The sequence below is a fragment of the Alligator sinensis genome, unplaced genomic scaffold, assembly GCF_000455745.1.
Source record: "Alligator sinensis unplaced genomic scaffold, ASM45574v1 scaffold384_1, whole genome shotgun sequence".
Classification (NCBI taxonomy): Eukaryota; Metazoa; Chordata; order Crocodylia; family Alligatoridae; genus Alligator; species Alligator sinensis.
The window spans coordinates 488,081-507,794 of NW_005842902.1; the positions used below are offsets into that span (position 1 = coordinate 488,081).

General features: G+C 38.7%; 1 protein-coding gene across 1 annotated transcript in view; it reads right to left on the reverse strand.

Moving 5' to 3' along the window:
- CCDC6 (coiled-coil domain containing 6) overlaps positions 1-19,714 on the reverse strand; it is a gene marked incomplete at its 5' end in the record, with an annotated part of 91,463 nt that overhangs the window by 5,427 nt on the left and 66,322 nt on the right. Inside the window, 6 exon segments of the mRNA XM_006035980.3 lie at positions 1-48; positions 3,859-3,959; positions 6,873-7,029; positions 11,253-11,413; positions 12,467-12,570; positions 18,873-19,001. The exon segment at positions 1-48 is cut by the window's left edge and continues 20 nt beyond it. Of these exon segments, the coding sequence (XP_006036042.2) occupies positions 1-48; positions 3,859-3,959; positions 6,873-7,029; positions 11,253-11,413; positions 12,467-12,570; positions 18,873-19,001 (700 nt within the window).

Here is a 19,714-nt window from a genome sequence, read left to right on the forward strand (position 1 = left end):
GTGAAGTTGGCGGTGTAAAACCAACTGTGTGACTTGCATATGATAGACCTAAAATTAAAGTAAAAGGGATATAACCATAGCATACCATATTTGCATAGAAATATTAACTTGATTCAAATAAAAAACAGCTTAAGAAATTATATATTTTTTTCAATTCAGTTTGTAATTACCACAGTGCACAGAAAGACGACAATATTACATAATTTAGTATTTCCCCAAAAGGTTTCCTTAATTACATGTGACAATATAAGGTAGCATGATTTTTTTTAAAGGCTCAGCCTGTACTCTGGAGTAGGGGATGCTAGTTGGACTATAGGGTAGACTATAAACTGAACACATTTTAAATCTTGCCATTTGCACATTAAGGGTGGGAAGGGATTTATGTTTAAAAGGTTAATTAAAGTTTTTTAAAGTGTCTTATTTTCTCAGTTTACATAATCCACCCAAAGACCCTTAAAATTTACTTTTAGCTGAGCATGTTATTTTACAGAAGTGCAGAGATCCTCCAAAGCCAACTGAAGTCCACAGGAATGGCAGTTGCTAAGCACTTCTGAAGTTCAGATTCTAAAATGTTTTGAACACTCCACTGAAAAAAAGCAGATCCTCCAAAATCTTTCAACTCATCCTACATCTTTCAGATGAATATATCTGTTGAACAGAAGGCATAATTATTTTCTCAGATGCTAGGCATCAAAAAAAGAGCCAAGCATTGTTTTTGGTGTGAGCATCTGAAATTAATTTTTGATTGCATATTAAACTTTCATAACAGCATGAAAAGTCAGCTAAAACAGGATATACCAGCCTTCAAATTCTGCCCACTGTCAACACAATTCAGCACCACTGAAGTTGAAGTACATAGCAGCACTTTCATTTCTCCTTAGGTGTCTATATTTGGCTCTCCCTCATCTGATTCCAAAATACTGAAGGAAAATTAGTGTCTTACATTAGGAAATTAGCATTGTAATAACCTTGACTATCATAACTGACGACCTGATTTTCTCACAAGTCTCTAAAGTTGCCATTAACACTTTACTGCCACTAATAACAGAGACAAAGATTAAAGTGTTTATATATCATCCATATAATGCTCCATCTATGGTTGCAGAGCTGAAACACAACTAGATTTCAGTGTTCTTATGAGCACTACCCTAAGATTCAGCTCCATTCTCCCTTGTCAGTCTCACTTGGTGACATTCAGTCTGTATGTCATAGACATGACAGCACAAAACTTGCAGCTTAGGAGATGTAAAGATGGTTCTCTGCCAACCACATAATACACAGTCTCCTAATTTTGGGCTGCTTTGGGGAGTTGTCCAAGGTCTCGTCTACACTGCAGAAACAAATTACTGTGGTGAAATGTAGAGATATCAGAGTTAACTTAGCAACTCCAATGATTCTCTACCAGTGTTTGGGGAAGCTGGGGTGCCATGAGAGGCTTTGAAGGGTGCCACAGGAAACATAAGGTGAGCAAGGTATGAAAAGATAAGCAGACAAAATCAGGCTCAAGCTCTCCCTGCTTGGCTGCTCCCTGCCCGTAGTGCCTGGCCCCTCTGCAAGGAGGTAAGCCCTATAATAAATTAGTTTTTAAAATGTGGTTACAAAATTCACAAAAGTTCGAAAGGGCTAAAACAGCTGGGAACCACTGATCTAGCCATAAAAGCAGAACTCCATGCAGGGTATTTAATCCTGCCTACCATTACAGCAGCCTGTCCCTAACTGGCATGGGGACTTCAGAAGCCAACCTGTGGCTGACTGCCTCTGGTTCTGAAAAAATAATTCTTCAGTTAGAATTGAGGATTTTTGGTGTTGGATGAACTTGTGCCTTGTTTCAGCATCTAAGACAAAGTTCTCCCAACAGCTATTTTCTGCATTGTGCATCATATGCACATAATTCATTACGTGAAATTCCCTTTCTTCTTAGTTAACTAAAAAGAAAGCTGTTTCGAATGGTATGAATCTCTGAATTGTAAAATATGAATTTATAAGATGGAAAGGACACTGGCAGAAGTGAGTTTATAGAGTGCTGATTTGGCTCTTTACTACACTGTGAAAACTAGAAGCCTCCCAGGAAAAATAAATCAGTTTTTATGTTCTTTTTTCCCCTTTTAATGTTTAGGGCTACATTTCAATTTTCTCCATCTTTGTGATGCACTTCCTGGTAGAAAGCAAGGGCTCAAATTTCCTTTGACTGCAGCAGTTGATAAGTTCAAGTCATCAATAATGTCCCAATTATGATGTGGGAATAAGATACAAAGAAAGTAGTTCTGCACCAATGTTTGAAGGACCCAGGTTAGTATTCATGGACTATGAAAACTGCAGTTACATTCTGCAATGCAAGGTAATAGGTCATCATGAACATACACATATGTATGAGTGAGAGAGCAAGATGGCACTTAATTTTTAATAACACGACTATACATTAAGATATGCATTAAGAACTGAAAAATATATGGCATATTCCTAATATTTAGAAACCACTTTGGCCTAGCAAAATTGGATCATTGAGAATCAAAAAGCCCAAAAATCCTAATGCAGATCTGTCATCATTTGGCTAGTTAAATTTAATTTTTTTTAAACTTATTTTACCCACTACGAGACAGAAAATTACTTAGAAAAACCTTTTCTAAAAACAGAACTGATATTAACCCGAGTTTGGACAAACCATGTGTTTTAGCAGGCCTGTGCATTACAATATCCGAGTCCTGTTCCATAGTAATGCTTCATTATAGGCCAATTCCTGCTTTCACTAGCATGCATGGATAGTCATGCTGAGTTCTCAAAATCAATTTGAGAAAGCAAAACATGCAAAATTTTCATTAGATATTAGATAATTTATGATCAACATGTAATACTCGTGGCCAGCAGGTTTTAGTGCACGGTCCATAGCGATGTTCAGGACATTTTGGACTCAAAGTAAATGTTTTAAACAGCATAATATTAGCAGTAAAACTTTTTTTTTTTTAATTTAATCTCTTTAGTAATTAAGAATTCAATTATACAAGAGCAGTTGTAACCTATACATTCTCCTTTGCAATTGAAAGAAATTCTCAGCCCAATCAAGACATTCAGAAAATTTTAGTTTCCTTTTGGTATAAATCTTATGCAAGTCTTGACGGAGATCAGAAATGCTAATTTTGTAAGTATTGTTTTGATTGCAGGTACGAACAAACACACATTTTAGCGACTCTACAGGGGAAGAGGGAACTGCTGCTATTGAGGAATATGCAGCAACTGCTACAATGCACCTATTACCTCTGCATGATCCTGCTAGCAAATCAAGTTAGCTAAATCACCTAACTTTGACCCAGATTGAAGCAGGAATAAAGTTGGAATACACTTGCTTCAGAATCCTGCAGATGTTGCAGTTTAACAGCTTAAATCAGCACAATGTCAGATTTGCAGAACTACACAAAAGGTATAAACTCCTGTTGAAGAGAAACAGAAATCATTTTGGGAAGGTTCACATTTTTTTTCACTTTGGCTCTCTATTAGCAAGTCTTCTCAAAGGTGTTATTCACCATGTATCAGCAGCCTCAATTTTAATAGATTCCCAAAATCTAGTAAACTACTAGAACCGTGTACTCTGTCAAAGAAAGCTGGAGGGCAAGAAGAATGAACACATACACCAAACTTCAGTTGTCAACTACACACTATTCACTTAAAATGCTCAGAGTATTGTCACACCAGTCCAAAACATGTGCTGCATTCTATCAATTTTTGTTAAAGATAATACATAAACATATGGGTCACTGACTCACTTATTTCCATGTCATCTTTAATAGGGTATTTAAATAAATTAATATAGCACATTATTATGCAGGGTATACAAGATTTTCAGACACTAGTTTATACATTTACCAGGTGATATAGGTCTGCTAGAACTTGGTGAGGGTGTATAAGGGATTGGACTGGACACAGTGCGAGGTCTTAATCCTTGTGCAGACATCTCATTAAAATATCTAAGAAAAAAGGTAAAAAATAATTTGATTAGCCGTGTCAAAACCTACTGTGTTTCAAATGACATTTATCTCATACTCTGTAACAAGAAGATCAGGTTAGTATAGGACCAATTATCTTTGGGCTGTTGGATCATGTCTTGGTTACGTGTTTGCTTCACCTCTGTGAACTTCAGTTGAAACACTGGCTTAGTTTGCAGCCAAAGTTGGTCTGAATCCGGTCATTTTCACGTATCAACTCGCACAATGACAATCACAGGATTTAAGGCCAAAAGGGATCATAAGATTCATAAGCTAATACAGCCTTTTATCTTACATTTCACCCAATTATCCATACATAGAAGCCAATAACTTGTTTTGATTTGCCTTCCAGAAAGGCAGTCAGTCCTGCTTTGTCTATATAAAGAGAGGGAGAATCCATCACTTCCCTTTATTGCTTGTTCCAGTGGCTAATCACTTTTAGAGTTCAAAATCTGTGCCTTATATTCTGTTTGAATTGTCAGGTACTGACATACAGCCATTGGTTCCTGTTACTCATTTTCTACTACCTTTTGTAGCCAGAAGTTTGTTCCGATGAAGATTACATAAAAACCAAATCGTTTCTGATATTCTCCCGCCCTGAATCACTTGTGGCTCTTTTCTGCACCATTTCCAATTTTTTCAAAACCCTTTATTAAAAGGGGACAACTGAACAATATGTAGCTTTCCAGTATCCATCTCACCAATGCCACCTGAGGCGTTTAATTAATCAACTCCTTTACTATTATTTGCTGCTACTCTGTACATATGTCCAAGAAACCTGAAGCTTTGCATTTGGCTGCTTTAAAGTGCATTTAGACTGAATATTCCCAGCTTAGTCAAGAAAGGCAGATCATTCCCTTTGCTCGCTAAACCTGTGTCACCCATAGATTCTTGAATCAGTAGTGACTTTAATTTCAGATCTTTGATACAAAAATACTAAACAGGACTGACAGTACTAGTCCCTGCAGAACCCTGTTAAAAATACTCCAGTATGATTCCTTATTGATCATAATTGTGAATTTCATCAGCTACTTAATGTGTACTTTAATGATATTTGTGTCATAACTAATTTCCAGTCAGGATGTCACGTGGTACTAAGATTCAAAAGTTAAGGGTTACTTATACTACAGGCTGTTAACTACCTAATTTGGATATTGGTGGCAGTCTAGCTACAGTAATACCAGCTAACTGATATTCAATTTAGGTAAATATCCCTGACATTGATGCTGCCACAGCTAAACTTCAGCTGGTTAGTTTAAAAGCTAGCCAAGGTATTGCTGAACTGTTTTGTCAGCTGCCACAAAGGTACCAAGTGTCATATATCTACACAGTTATTTTTCTGAAAGTGTTTAGTCTTTTTCAAAAAATTAAACAAGCTTTGTTAAGACCTATTTTCCAAAAGAAGATGCAGACTGGCATTAGTTATATTCATTTACATTATTAATTGAACCTTTTATCATCAAGTGTGGTATAGGATTGGGAAAAAAGGTTATTTCAAATGAAGAGAGGACACCTTTCAACAGAATTATGCATTTGTGTTCTCTGTCAATAGGTCTCTTTTTTAAGCAGTAAACTCAACCATGCAAATTAAGATTCACTATCTTGCCAAACACAAGTAAAAAACAAACAAACAGCCCCTCCTAACCCTCCCCCCCGCCCCATGACCAGTCAACAGCAACACTGTTTTTATACAACTTCAATGTCAAGCTTTACCAAACAAAATCTTTTCTTTTTAAATTTAATCTCCCTTCCTTTAACCCCTGGGATTGCTAGGATTGTATTAATTATAATACAAACATCTTCCTGGGAGAGAACCAGCCACATCTATAGTGCCATGCAAATGAGCAACAAAACTAAAATTGACAAGATTATATGAATTTAGACAATACTGGCTAATAATGTTATACTGCTACCACAAGCAAGATTAGTTAACACACAAAAATTTTAATGGGATATTATACAACTGTTAGCCAAATACAAATGCAAATAAATGTTGCATTTGATCTTTAACTTACTTAGTAAAACAAAATATCTAATTTTTTGTTTTTGGAAAGTTATGTAGAAATATAGTTTAGTTACTTTTAATACCTGAATACAGGTATCCTCAGTGAACTCAATCTTCTGGTGACCCATTTTCATGGATCATTATTAAGTTTAATACAATACAAAATGGTTCAATATAGTTCTCAATACTGGCATACAGTACAGATCAAGTAAAAAGATGTAGCAATACAAATACTAGGACACTGGCATACCATGGTGATGCAAGATAGTGATGACCATGAAAGACTTAATACCCTTAATTTGTAAGGTCAGTGAAAGGAAAGCTGTTTCCTTTAATAGTATTTTAAAATCCTTGGTTTTCCCTATGTTCCCAACACTAAACCTAGTCCAACAAGAACATGTTTTCGGAGGTATAAGTGCATTCTCTATATATATCAAATGCACATCAGGTCCTTTTGGAATGTCAAGATTTGCAATATTGCATTTTATGTTATGCAAACAATATTTACATGACACGAGGGCACCTCATCTGTTTAACTCAGGTGATATCTTGATCTTGCAGTTTTATGGTCAGAACCATGTTAACATGTTTTGATTAGTTTCCAACTATAGTTTACACATACCTTTCATTTAAACTTAAAATTATATTTGTTGTAAAACTCTTCACTAATTCAAGTATAAACTATTCCCTTGCTCACAGTAAACCTAATCTTTCCCCTCATGAAATTAATCCATAAAAGCTTACAAGCTTTTTGTATATTCTAGACTTTTTTTTCACATTACTTTATGCTGAGCGCTCATCTAGAAATTTCTACTTGTGAATTCAAACAGAGCTGATACTATCTACACATTACTTACACTGAAATATCTGAATGACTAAAGAATACATACCTTTCATCATCCATTTCTAAACTGGATTCACTTTCTGATAGTTGTCTACATAATGCTTCCCTTCGCTCCATCTCCCTCTGCAATTTTCTTTGCAGCCGTAAGTTCTCTTCTCTCATATGCCGCTCCTCCTCTAAATATTGTGCCATCTTCTCCGAATCTGAAATTCCAAAACTTTTGTTAACATTTAATTCAAAGCTCATTATCGTATACATGCACGTACTTTAAAATTAACTTATCAGTATAGATCAAGTACTGTGAGTGCAAGTGGCTCCAGGAATTGTTAACTAAATAGAGTGATGTTTAAATTAGAGACCAAGTTAAGCTGATAGTGACCCAAACTAGTTGCTGATAGCTATTTAGTAAATTATGACATTAAGCCTATTTTTTTTAGTGGAACAGATCTAAAAATATATTGCAAGACTTAAAAAAGAAAAAAGGGAAGAAAATGAAGAGAACCAGAACTGAAGGCAGAATTTTATAAATTTAGAGATCTAAAACTTTAGAGAAGTTTCTTTCTCTTTCAAATATTATCTCAATTTCTCTGATTTTCTAATTACTTTTAAGTTTCATTTTAAAATGAGGGTATTAAGAACTCTTGTTTGTATGTGTGCACATAGTTAAATCAATCGATCAATCAAATAAATCAATAGATCAATCAAATGCAAGTATTAGGGTTTGATGCAGCTAAACAGTAATGCAAGTTACTACTGTCTAGTAAGTCTATAGGAAAGTCTTAGAGCTGACAGAGGAGAAAAATAAGTATAAATAAAATCCAGAAAAAAACAGAACATTTAAACAACATATATTAAACTACAGTCTTATGCATATTTCCCTGGATGCCTTCAATTAGAGACATTATTCCAGCAGGACACCTGTTAATGTTAAGAATTAATGATCATTTAGTTTTTACTTCAAGTAGCAGCATTTAAATATTAAGCATTTAAAAGTTGATATTTCTAAACCAAATGACTAACCGTCACTTAAATACTCTTTGGTACCAGAACCCCTAAGTGAAATACTATGAAAGCATAACACTAGAAAATACAGTTTTGTATACTCATTTTTAATTAAATGCAACATAGGGTGAAGCTTTCCATTTTATGATATGTAAGATTTGACATTACATTTTCACATGCACATTTTCATTTAAAATAAATATTGCTGATATTAATAACAATTCTTTAGGTTTACAGATGATGTTTCATTCACAATGATTTAACAATGTTTTTATATACTGTTTTCCAAGCTATACAATTCAACTGGACCACAACAGAAATGAATTCACAGCAGGGGAGACAATGGCAATTATTTTATAGCACATCACAATACTGCATTTTTAGGGCGGGAAGTTATAATTTTAAGGAAGCAAAATGCAATTACCAAAGCTGGAATTCTGTACAGATTAGAATAAATACCTATGAACAATGGCATGAGATCTCAAATGACCACATACTGTCAAGAGACTTACTTTGCATAGCTTTTAGGAGAAAAGGATAATCTAGGGCTACTGACAGACATGGTGGGGAGAAGGAAAAAAAGCCCAGTGCTTTATTGGAAGAGGAAATGCTTTAGTTTGACCAAGCTCTTCAGTGTCTGGATAGATTAGGCACTTCAGTAGTACTTTTTGGCACTTTTATCCAATAGCTGATTCAGCTATTATCAGCTATTAGATAAAACCAAACCTGCTGAAGCTAAGCCTGTGCGAAGCAGCAAGTATTCGATTTGAATGATTCAGAGGGACACTGATTCAATTTGCTGATTCAAGTCACTGTCCCGATTCTATCTGGCTGAATCAGATTCAAAGATTTGGTGCCGATTTGAAGATTTGGCCATAGACTCAACAGGCAGCAGTCCTCAAGGACGCTGGACACAGCTGCCTCCAGATGGCAAGTCTGTCATGGTGGGCAGAGGGGGAAGGGCAGATCCAGGAGCACACACCCACTCCCATGCCCTCCCAGACCAGCGGCCTGCTGCAGCGGGAGCCCCCCTCCCCTGGTTTCATGCCCCCTGCCCTGGTTGGACAGTTTGTCCCAGCCCCAGCTCCCACCCCAATCCCGCCCTTGCTAAAGGGGCGGGGGGCGGGGCTTGGGCTTCGGGCACCCCCGCGGGGGGCATGGCGTTGATCTCCCCCTCCCCAACACCCCTTCCACCTACCACAACAGACTTACCAGCTGGAGGACCGCTGCCTTTTTAGTCTATGCCTGAATCGGCACCAAATCTTTTCCGGATCGATTCAGAGGCTTCTGAATCGATTTCAACCTTTTAATGGGTCTCTCAATTCAATACAGATTCGGAGATTCGGCCATCAAATAGGGTCAAACCTCCTCCAAATTGAAATCAGCTACCGAAACTTCGCACAGCCCTAGCTGAAGCACTGAATCTATACAGATGTTGGGCAAGCCAGGTCAAACTAACGTAATGCCACTTCTGGGCATGCACTGCACTTGTCACAGGGCTGCAGTGAGCTTAAAGTGCTGGTTTTTTTCACATCTTTAAGCAGCCTAGATCATCTAAACATCACAGACTAAAAGGTGGCCTTCAGGTACTGAAACAGAAAACTCTCCGGTAATGTGCTACTTATTCTAATTTTATAAAATGTACGTGTTTTAGAGCACCTCAGTTTAGCTGCTTCTTAAGGAGTGAAATTCTCAAAAGCACTTAGGAGTCGAGTCCTATTTTCAAAGTACCGAAATAACATTTAAAAATGCACTTTTGAAAAGTTTAGTTCAAAACAAAGATGCAAAAGAGGAATAACTGCAAAATAATTAGGAGTACTTCAAGTATTTGCACATTAAGTACTCAGAATCCAAGGCTGTTCTCTTTTTGAAGTTCACCAAGTGAAGGCTAAACTGCAGTCTGGCAAATAAAGAAGATAAGGAATGTTAATCTCTGTAAGTGACATACTTATTAATGTTCCGAACTTGTATACAAGGCCTCTGTCCAAGACCACTCACTCATCACCACTGCCTGTAAACAAGGCCATTATTCCTGGCAAACTACTGCTCCAAAAATTAGGAAGAAATATTCCAGTTAGCCAGCTGAGACTAGCACAAAGGGGAAAAATGCCCACTGAATTATCAAACACTTAGGACACAGAGAATATAATACTTATTCTGGCTAGAGTCTGCATCTTATACAAAGAAAGCTATTAGCATTGGGAACAATTTTAAATAGGAATCATTTAAGATTTAGAATTGAGGGGGAAAAATATTATTCATTAGACCACAAGAAAATAACAATGACATTTTACTTTCTGAGAACCTCAGCATAGTTTGAAGCAGTTTTGTCACAGGATGTGTTAAACAGGAAGCAAAGATGACAACTGACCACATGTGATCCACAAGCAGTTAGTGGCCCCATGACATTTTTCACAATGGTAAGGGAATGAATCCCACAGTAAGTCTGAGCCAAACTTCAGTTGGCTGTTACGTTTCATCTTTCAATTTTTTTTAATTTCACACGGGTAAGAACAAGTAGTAAGAGATAGCTTAATTTCTCTGTAGTGAGATGCAGTTAAACAGCTGCTACATTTCACCAGGTGTCGTTGAATTTCAGTAACTAAGCTAAAGACTTACACTATTTAAGTGTATTTTAATATTGTTAACTACAGATTCTGCTAAATGCCCTCCAATACAACACTTTCAAACACATCTGTAAAAGCTAACTACTTTTGAAGAAGAGCCCAGTAAACAATTCTAACCAGCACATAGTCCCTGACAACCATAAAGAAATGTGCTGCCTCAAGTGTAGGCATTTACTGAAGGAATCAATAGTATAACAGGGGGTGGGCACATGGGGCACATGCTCTGGGCACTAGAACAGGTAGGCCTCTCTCCCATTCCCTGCTCTGCATGTACTTCCTCACTGCATACTGCAGCAGAGCAAGCAGTTTGTGTCAGCGAGCGCAAGGTGTCCTGGAAATCAATTTTGGAGAGTGGCAGTGGTGTTCACTTGTGCTAGTGGGAGAGCTGACCCCATTTTCTGCTGCTGAAATAAAATTTTTTTTTTGCCCTGTCAACGAATTACAGCAGCAAAAAAATGGAGCGAAAGTTCCCTGAAGCAGGAGCCAACACCATTGCCACTCTAGAGAGCTACAATTCCCAGAATGCCTTGCACTCTATGATGCACACTGACTGTGCTGCTGCTGGCTGCTACTCCTGTGAGCTCTCTACCCAATCATATTATTCACACATTATTCCGCTGCTAGCAACCTTTTATCAAAGATTAACTTATGTACAAACATATCCAGAAACAATGTGATACAATTAAATGGATAATGCGATTTTAATTTTGAAAATTTAAACTCTGAAAAAGTCAAGATGAACAAATGTTTAAGCGTTTTTTTAAATCTCCTTTAAAAAAGAAGTTTTTTTCACTTACGCTGTAACTGTGCAGCTCGTAGTTGTTTCTTTAACCTCTCTACTTCATTCTTTAAAAATCTGATATGTCTCATCATATTTTCTGGAGAATCTATCTCCATCGATATGTCTCTTGGTGATGGTGGAGCAGATACTGGCTGATCTAACTTCTCCTGCAAGATTCTATATTAAAATAATATTAATTATATTTCAAAAAGAAAAACACCCAGGAAGTTAATGACAATACATGACAATTATTCTTTAATAGCATCCTAGAGTTTCACTAATGAAGACAAAATTTGTCAAATGACAGCTTCTCAAAGATCTTTTACCGTTTCCAATAGTGACATATCAAGTATTTCTATCATTAAATAACTACTACTTAGAAAACAAACTGGTTTTTGCTTAGCTCTTAAAATGTGAATCAATGGCCACCCCAAGTCCACCAAGTGTGGCCAGGTTTTAAGAACTGTTTCATTTATATAATTTAAAACAGAATTAAAAGTAACATTGAATGCATAAGGGTAAAGAACTAAATATTTATAGTTTTATTTCACTTACAATTATGTATCATGCGCATGTATAACTTTGGTTTTATATGAAGCACTTCTGAATTCTATATAGAAACTTTGCAGCAAATCTATGTCCAAAGCGTATGGGACATTTAGATTTTTTTGTTTGTTTGTTTTGTTTTTTTACAAGTACACAATTCTCAAGCTAAAAGAAATCCAAGTAGTCCATTCTCCCCACTCTCCTCTAAGATTTAAGACTGCCAGAAGGTCAAAGCAAGCTTCTCCAGTTTTTCTGGAGAGAACCTCAGACAGGTTTCAAGGATGTTTACTGAGAGCTAGCTAAAACATTCTTAAGGGTAGAGAGAGGTAATTAGCTCTGATAGTCTGAAGTCTGGCAGGAGGCAAGGCAGGGCAGCATCCTGGAGACAACTGGTTCTAGGAGGCGTAAGTTTTCACAGGTGTTTCCTACAAAAGCTTATGCCTAGGGACCTACTCAAACTGTGAAAAACAGCGGTTTCCATGATTTTGTGCAGAATCACAGATTTAAAAATAAAATTACTAAAAATAAAATGCTGGCTTCTCAGTGAGAGCCAATGACTACTTCAGCCTGGGCTCGCAGCCCACTAGATGGCAATGAATTGGGAAAAATCACATTTAATTCCAAATTTTTATATATTAAATTGTATAGCATCCATAATAATCAATATATTGTGACAAGACAAACCGTTTTTCTGCTTCAAGTTTATCCATTCTCTTCCACAGGCGATTCACTAATGCTTCCTGTTCCTGTTCCAATGTATTTTCAAGATCAATCTTCTCACGCCTTAGCTGGGGAAAGAAGCAGGTTGCTAAAAGTTAGGCAAACAGCCTGCATGAATATTATTACTGAAAGACTACTGCTCTGGTAATGTTTTGGGAAAACTGCGTTTGCTACAATAGTATCAACTACAGAATAGCAACCAAAAAGAAAATGGAAGTACATCTTAGATGGTACATAAATTAAATCATCTCTGGGGTGCACAGCCTTTTCCAACACTGCCCCCTTCAGTGAATTTTTCATACACTTTTGGAGTGCTTTGTAGTTACCCATAAAAATCACATCCAATTTGAAAGAGTGATGAAACAGTGAAATTACAGATCCTGTTACAGACACCCCATATTTCAGCAGGTCACATGGATAATTTAATTTTCTGCACTTACCATTCTTACAGGGCATTTTAAACATTTTTAAAGGGTAGGAATACATACATAAGTGAAAAATTAATTCTAAAGAATTAATTTATGTTTGCTTGATATGCAAGGTAAGTCTTCTAAATCGCACATAAAAAGTAGTGAATGAAGAAAAATGACCCCAATTGTTACATCACTTCTTAGCATTAGTAGAAACAAGTCTATATACCAGAGACAGGCAAACCCCAGCATGCATGCCAGAATGTGGTACACGAAGGCATTTGCTTGGTGCACACAACTCGAGTAGACAGTGGGGAGCCACAAGAGGCCCAATCCTAGTTATGGCAGTGCAGTCCTGGCCCTTCCCTGCTGTCCACCCCAAGGTGCGCGCACGTCCACTGCCAGCAATGAGCCAGGCTGGGGCTCCATGGACCCAGATGCAGCTGCTTCCAGCCTCCCTACCACCTGATGAGAGCAACCCAGGCTCTGTGGCAAGCGTCAGGGGCCTGTCCGGAGTGTAGACTGGCTGTGGTAAGGCAGCCAAGAGGCTGCAAGCAGCTGCACCAGGATCCACAGAGCCCCAGGCCAGCTTGTTGCTGGCAGCACGTACATATGTGCCTGCGGGTGGAGAAGGAGCTGGGGCTGCACTGCCACAACAAATATCAGGCCCCTCACGGCTCCCTCATCATCCAGCTCTGGCATGCCACCATCTTAAAAGTCGAGGTTGTGTGGGTTTTTGGTACTCTGTCCGAAAACACTGCTAGCCCCTGCTATATACAGTTTGTTATCAATCAGCGTTTAAAATACAAAAGTTTAACATTCCATGCATATTTACTGTGTGAAGAAATATCAACTGAAATCTTAGCTACCAGGAAGCAGGAAAAATACTGTACAACAAAATCTTAGAGATGGTGATCAGCAGTCAATTTTTAGTGCAAATTCACTACAAATCAAACACGCACAACTGTAACTATGAAAATGTTAATGGTTCAATTTGTTGGCAGCAGTGCTGTGAAGAGAAAAGCAGCAATAAGTCTATAGGCTAGAAGAGTTCAATACTCTGTAAAATAAAACTTTAAATCAAACAAATATCAGCTAATATTTATGACACCTGTAAGTAAATATCCCTGTTTTTCAACTGAGGAAAACAGATCAAATTATTTTCTCAGTCATAATGCACGCTGATGGGTGACCCAGGAAAAGAACCCAGATGTGTGTTTTAGGTATTTACAAAGCTGTGGCACCCTGGTGACGAATCACCACTCCAGCCTGGGGGAAGGGGAGGGTTCCAGCCTCAGTTAAGGCATCTAAGCAATAATGTTACAATAATAGGCATGAGTAATGTTTCTGCCACTCTGCTGCTGTTCTGTTTCTGTTGATAATGGACCATCAAAATAGTGTTTGCAGACATTAAATTTAGTGCATGTTGCCAGGAATTTAAAAATACAAAAAAACCTCGCAGCTATTTTAACTTTTAAATGTCTCTGTTTTATGAACATTCTACTAAACCTACTTGTTTGTATTTAAATGTATTACAATTTGTGTTTAACACTTTTAACAATTAACAAAATAAATGGAAATTAATATAGACTTTGCTTGCACTGGTATTTCAAATACTCTAAAACAGCATAATATTAGTTTATTTTTCTTACCCTAAAGTTCTCATAAACAGCCATCTCCACCTTGTGGCTAAGAAAGCTATTTCAGCCTAACAATTTCCAAATTGGTTATCCTGATCTTTGCCAGCTACATCTTTTTGGGTTTCTATTTCCCAACCCAGAAGATGCATTTAAAAGTGACAGCAGAAAAAAAAAAACAAACATCTGGCACATATCAGTATTTTACATACTTAAAGTGCAAAAGAAACCAAAGTGTATAAATACTACTCCCCACCCCACACTGACACTTTAAAAAAGCTATACTTCTCCACCAGGATTTACTTTTGAAATTCATGGGACTTGCACTAAGTCACTCAATGCATTTACCACATTCCAAGATTAGGTTGCTACATACAGGCTTGAAAATTCTGGCCTGAATGTGTTAAAAATTCACAATTTTCAATGGTAAACAGTGAAGCATTTCATTTTTAACTAAAGTGTTTATAATAGAAGTTATTAAAAGCAGATATTACTTTAGCCCCGAATACTTGAAAAAACAAACAAACAGGATGAAACAAGGAGGTTCTCCAGCCCTGATAATTACTGCCTGCACAAAGCAGAGCTAAACCACTGTATCATGTGACGATAATATTCATCAAAAGAAGATAGCGTCTTCATGCCATTAAGGGCAGCAACAAACTTCCTCTAGTTCCCCTACCTGACCAGATATGGGCTTAGAAGGCAAAGTAGTGATAGGCCAAGGACAAATTTAACTTTGAAGCACTTGGCTTTTCTTTGAAACATTTAAAAAACTGGAGTGTTTCAGCTGCATACAGATGTACAGCCTCCCACCATCTCCCACAAATAGTTACAACTGCATGTAGCCGTGTGCTCTCCAGCCAGATGGCAACTCTGTTCCCCATCCCACCATGGGGCCAGTGGGGAAAGTACAGGGCAGAAAGTCAATGACTGTTCTCTCCTGTGTACTCAACTTCCAGTCTTCCAGTTTGGGAGGTGAAAAGGCATGCAAGGATTTCTGTCTTTGGAGACTGACAAGGACACTGAAGCACTACTCCCTTCTCACCCACCCTGCTGGGAAACCAGAGGCAGAGGCACACAAAAGTATGTCACTAGTCAGTGCCAAGAGAACAGCATGACAGGAGAGTGTGTGTTGGAAGCAGGGATGCTGAAGGACCAAGCAGCTGTCTGAAACACTCTGGAGTGGGGGCACACAACAGGAATCACTGCATTTTGAAGCACTTTAAAATAAAGTCATTTCAGGGTTATTTTTAGAGCACTTTCTGTCTACTTGCTCTTTGGAGTGCTTCAAATGTTGCATCTGTGTGGGGTCATAGCCATAGCTTCCTTTTAGGTGTCTCTGATGAAGAGAGAGGAAACTGGTTCTCATTTATCTATACTTCAGGGATTGTTAATCCTATCCCTTCTCTCCCTGCCTTCTTTAATACTTTATCTCTCATGTTCTCTACGATTCAGAGAGGTTTAAATAATCCAGACTTCAGTAGAGGGCACCCCCAAGTCCCTCTCCTGGGGAAACAGAAAACCAAGCAAGATGAGGGAGCTGGAGTACAACGATTAGGCAAGAGGATTTAGAAATCATGGACTGGGGTGTTAAAGTCTGGTGTAACCTCTCATCACCAGCTTTTTTCCTGCATTCATTGCATTTTTTCCTTACATTTTTATTTCCCACATTTATAACTTCTGAGGGGTGGATAAGCTAATAGGCAATATTCCCCAATGTAACTGTGTACCAAGACATACAGAGCTTAGGGGCTGACTTCTAATTAACTAATTATCTTGGTGTTCTTAATTGGCATCTAGTGGCTGAAGCCAAGGAGCTGGACACTGCCTTCCTCCAGACTTGCATTCAGCCAGTAGATGAATGGCTTGACAAATGAGAGCTCCAGCACTCAGCAAAGCTGTCATTAAAAGGTAAGGAGCAGCACAACTAGATCACACTAGTTAGTTCAACTGCCACACTGTGGCTGCCACTAAACTGCTCATGGTTAACAATGGGACTGGGTTAAGACTGCAGCAAGACCTGGATAGGTTGCAGGGGTGGGCTAACAAAAACAGGATGCCTTTCAATACTGACAAGTACAGGGTGCTGCACTTGGGCAGCAGTAACCAGCAGCACACTTATAAGATGGGAAACTCCCTTCTTGAGAGCATGGAGGCAGAAAGGGATCTTGGAGTCATCACTGACTCCAAGATGAACATGGTCCAATAATGCGAGGTCACGGTCGGCAGGGCTAACCGGACCTTATCGTGCATCCACAGGTGCATCTCAAGTAGGGCCAAGGAGGTGATCCTCCCCCTCTATGCGACACTGGTCAGGCCACAGCTGGAGTACTGTGTCCAGTTATGGGCACTGCACTTCAAGAGGGATGTGGACAGCATTGAGAGGGTCTAGAGGAGGGCCACCCGCATGATCCAGGGACAGCAGGGCAGACACTACAATGAGAGGCTACAGGACCTGAACCTGTTCAGCCTTCGCAAGAGAAGGATGAGGGGGGACCTGGTGACCGTCTATAAACTCACTAGGGGGGACCAGAAGGGTTTGGGGGAGACCTTGTTTCCCCTAGCGCCCCCCAGGATAACAAGGAATAATGACCACAAGTTCTTGGAGAGTAGGTTTAGATCAGACATCCATAAGAAGTACTTCACAGTTAGGGCGGCTAGGATCTGGAACCAACTTCCAAGGGAAGTGGTGCTGGCTCCTACCCTGGGGGGTTTTAAAAAGCGGCTTTATTCCCACCCTGGCGGGGCGTTTTTAAAAAGCGGCTTGATCCCTACCTGGCTGGGGCATTTGAGCCCAGTTTTCCTCCTGCCCAGGCAGGGGATCGGACTTGAAGATCTACAAGGTCCCTTCTGACCCTACTTCTATGATTCTATGAAGAGTGACCCAGTGAAACAAGTAATAATGAATAAAGTTAATATCTGTAGTGGTTCTAAACAAGAGCTATTAAAATATTTATACTCTATCTCAAAGATTTGTAAGAACCCTCACATAGACATACAGGTGTCCTAAAAGTGAAAAATGGTCATAGCAATGCCAAAATCCCCCAAGCCAAACTATTTTAAACCTTGTCATACAACATACCATTACACAAATTGGCAGAGAGGCACAATTTATTGCAATCATCTCAGACTATAATCCACTGGCTATTTCTTTCCAGCTGTTTCTAGTGAGGAACATATTTCAAAGAACAGGAAATGAATATGATACAGTCTCCCATGATGCTCTTATAAAAAAAATCTGGGGGATTGTGGGCTGGTCAGGTGGGTTGGGAGCTGGCTAATGGGTTGAACCCAGACAGTGTCAGTGGATGGGTCTATCTTCCTGGAGGGAGGTGAGAAGTGGTGTCCTGTAGAGTTCAGTTTTTGGCCTCATGCTGTTCAACAACTTGATCAACAATTTAGATGGGGATGTGGAAAGCACGCTGGCCAAGTTTGCGAACAATACTAAGTTATGGGGAAAAGCAGTCACATTAGGGGATAGGATGTGGATCCAAGGAAACCTGGACAAGCTGGAAAGCTGGGCAGAGTGGAACTGGATGTAGTTCAATAAGGATAAATGCAGAGTGCTTCATTTGGGGAGAAGTAACCAACGACACGAATATAGGTTAGGAGGAGGTGTCCTGGCCATCACAATGGCTGAATGGGACCTCGGGCTTATGGTTAATCACAGGATGAATATGAGCCACCACTGCGACACTGTAGTCAACAGCTAATAGCATACTGGGATGCGTTCGCTGATGGGTCGTGAGCAGGGCTAAGAAAGTGATACTTCCCTTCTACTTGGTGTTGGTGAAACCCCAGCTGGAGTACTGTGTCCAGGTCTGGGCATCACACTTCAAAAAAGATGTGGAGAATCTTGAAAGGGTCCAGAGAAGAGGCACAAGAATGATTAAGGGCCTGAAGGATAAACCTTATGAGGAATGACTAAGGGATCTGGGACTGTTCAGCCTGAGAAAGAGAGGACTGAGGGGGGGGACTTGGTAGCTGTCTATAAGTATGTAACGGGTGAATAATGGGAGCTAGGAGAAAAACTTCATTAGGGTGCCCCAGGGGAAGACAAGGAGCAGTGGTCATAAACTGTTAGAGGCTGGTTTCAGGTTGGATGCAAGGAAAAACTTCTTTATGGTAAGGGTGACCAGAATCTGGAACAGACTTTCCAAAGAGGCGGTACAGTCCCAACCTTGGAAGTCTTCAAGAAGAGTCTGGACAGACACCTTGCTGGGATCATTTGATCTCAGCAGTATTCCTGCCCAGAGCAAGGGGGTTGGACTCTATCTTTCACGGTCCCTTCCAGCCTTTAATTTTTATGATTCTATGACTTACCTGCTCCAAAGTGAGTTGCTTAGAAATAGTATCATTTTCCAGTTTTTTAATTTTCTTCATTAGTTTGTTTACTTGAAACTCTTGTTCCTGTTCCAAATGCTGCTCCAGTTCAGCCTTCTCATGCTGTAACTAAAAATTCAAGAGAAATAGGAAAATAGTTGAATGCATAAATTAAGACTACAATAGCAGATTTACAGGCAACGTTTATTCTTTCTAGATATTAAGCCCTTCTCTAATGGTTATATTCTACTCCCATCAACAAATCTGAAGATATGCACTTTAAACTTTAAGTGAAATATTATAAATGGTTTACTTTATAAAGCACAAACTTCCAAATATTGAAATAGTATAAATATATAGTTTGGGGATGCACACATTCAGCATTGAAAGTTTTAAAGAGACTGTCACAGCAATGACACAGCAAGAACTCATTTTTCTTAGAAAGTTTCTGCAACAATTTTAATGAGTTGTTAATGCAGTTATTAGGATTATTTTCATAGAACCCAAGCTGCCAAAAGTACATTTGGCAAAAAGAATATTCAGCTAACAGAAAATTACTTCTACAGTTACAATAAAAGTCAAAATGAAATGATAACCTCGTCTACATATTGCGATCATTTCCTACAAAATTGACAAAAACATTACATTTTTGAGATACATTTGATTAATATAAAACCACAATTCAAATAAAAAACTATGCCACTGGAAAATGTTCACTAGTTCTAATAAGAAAGCATATGCACATGTTAGACAACACAGTACAGATTTATCAGACAAGTAAAGACGTTAGACTACAATGTGGACAGCCACTCTTAACATTGTCAAAATATACTAGAAATCCT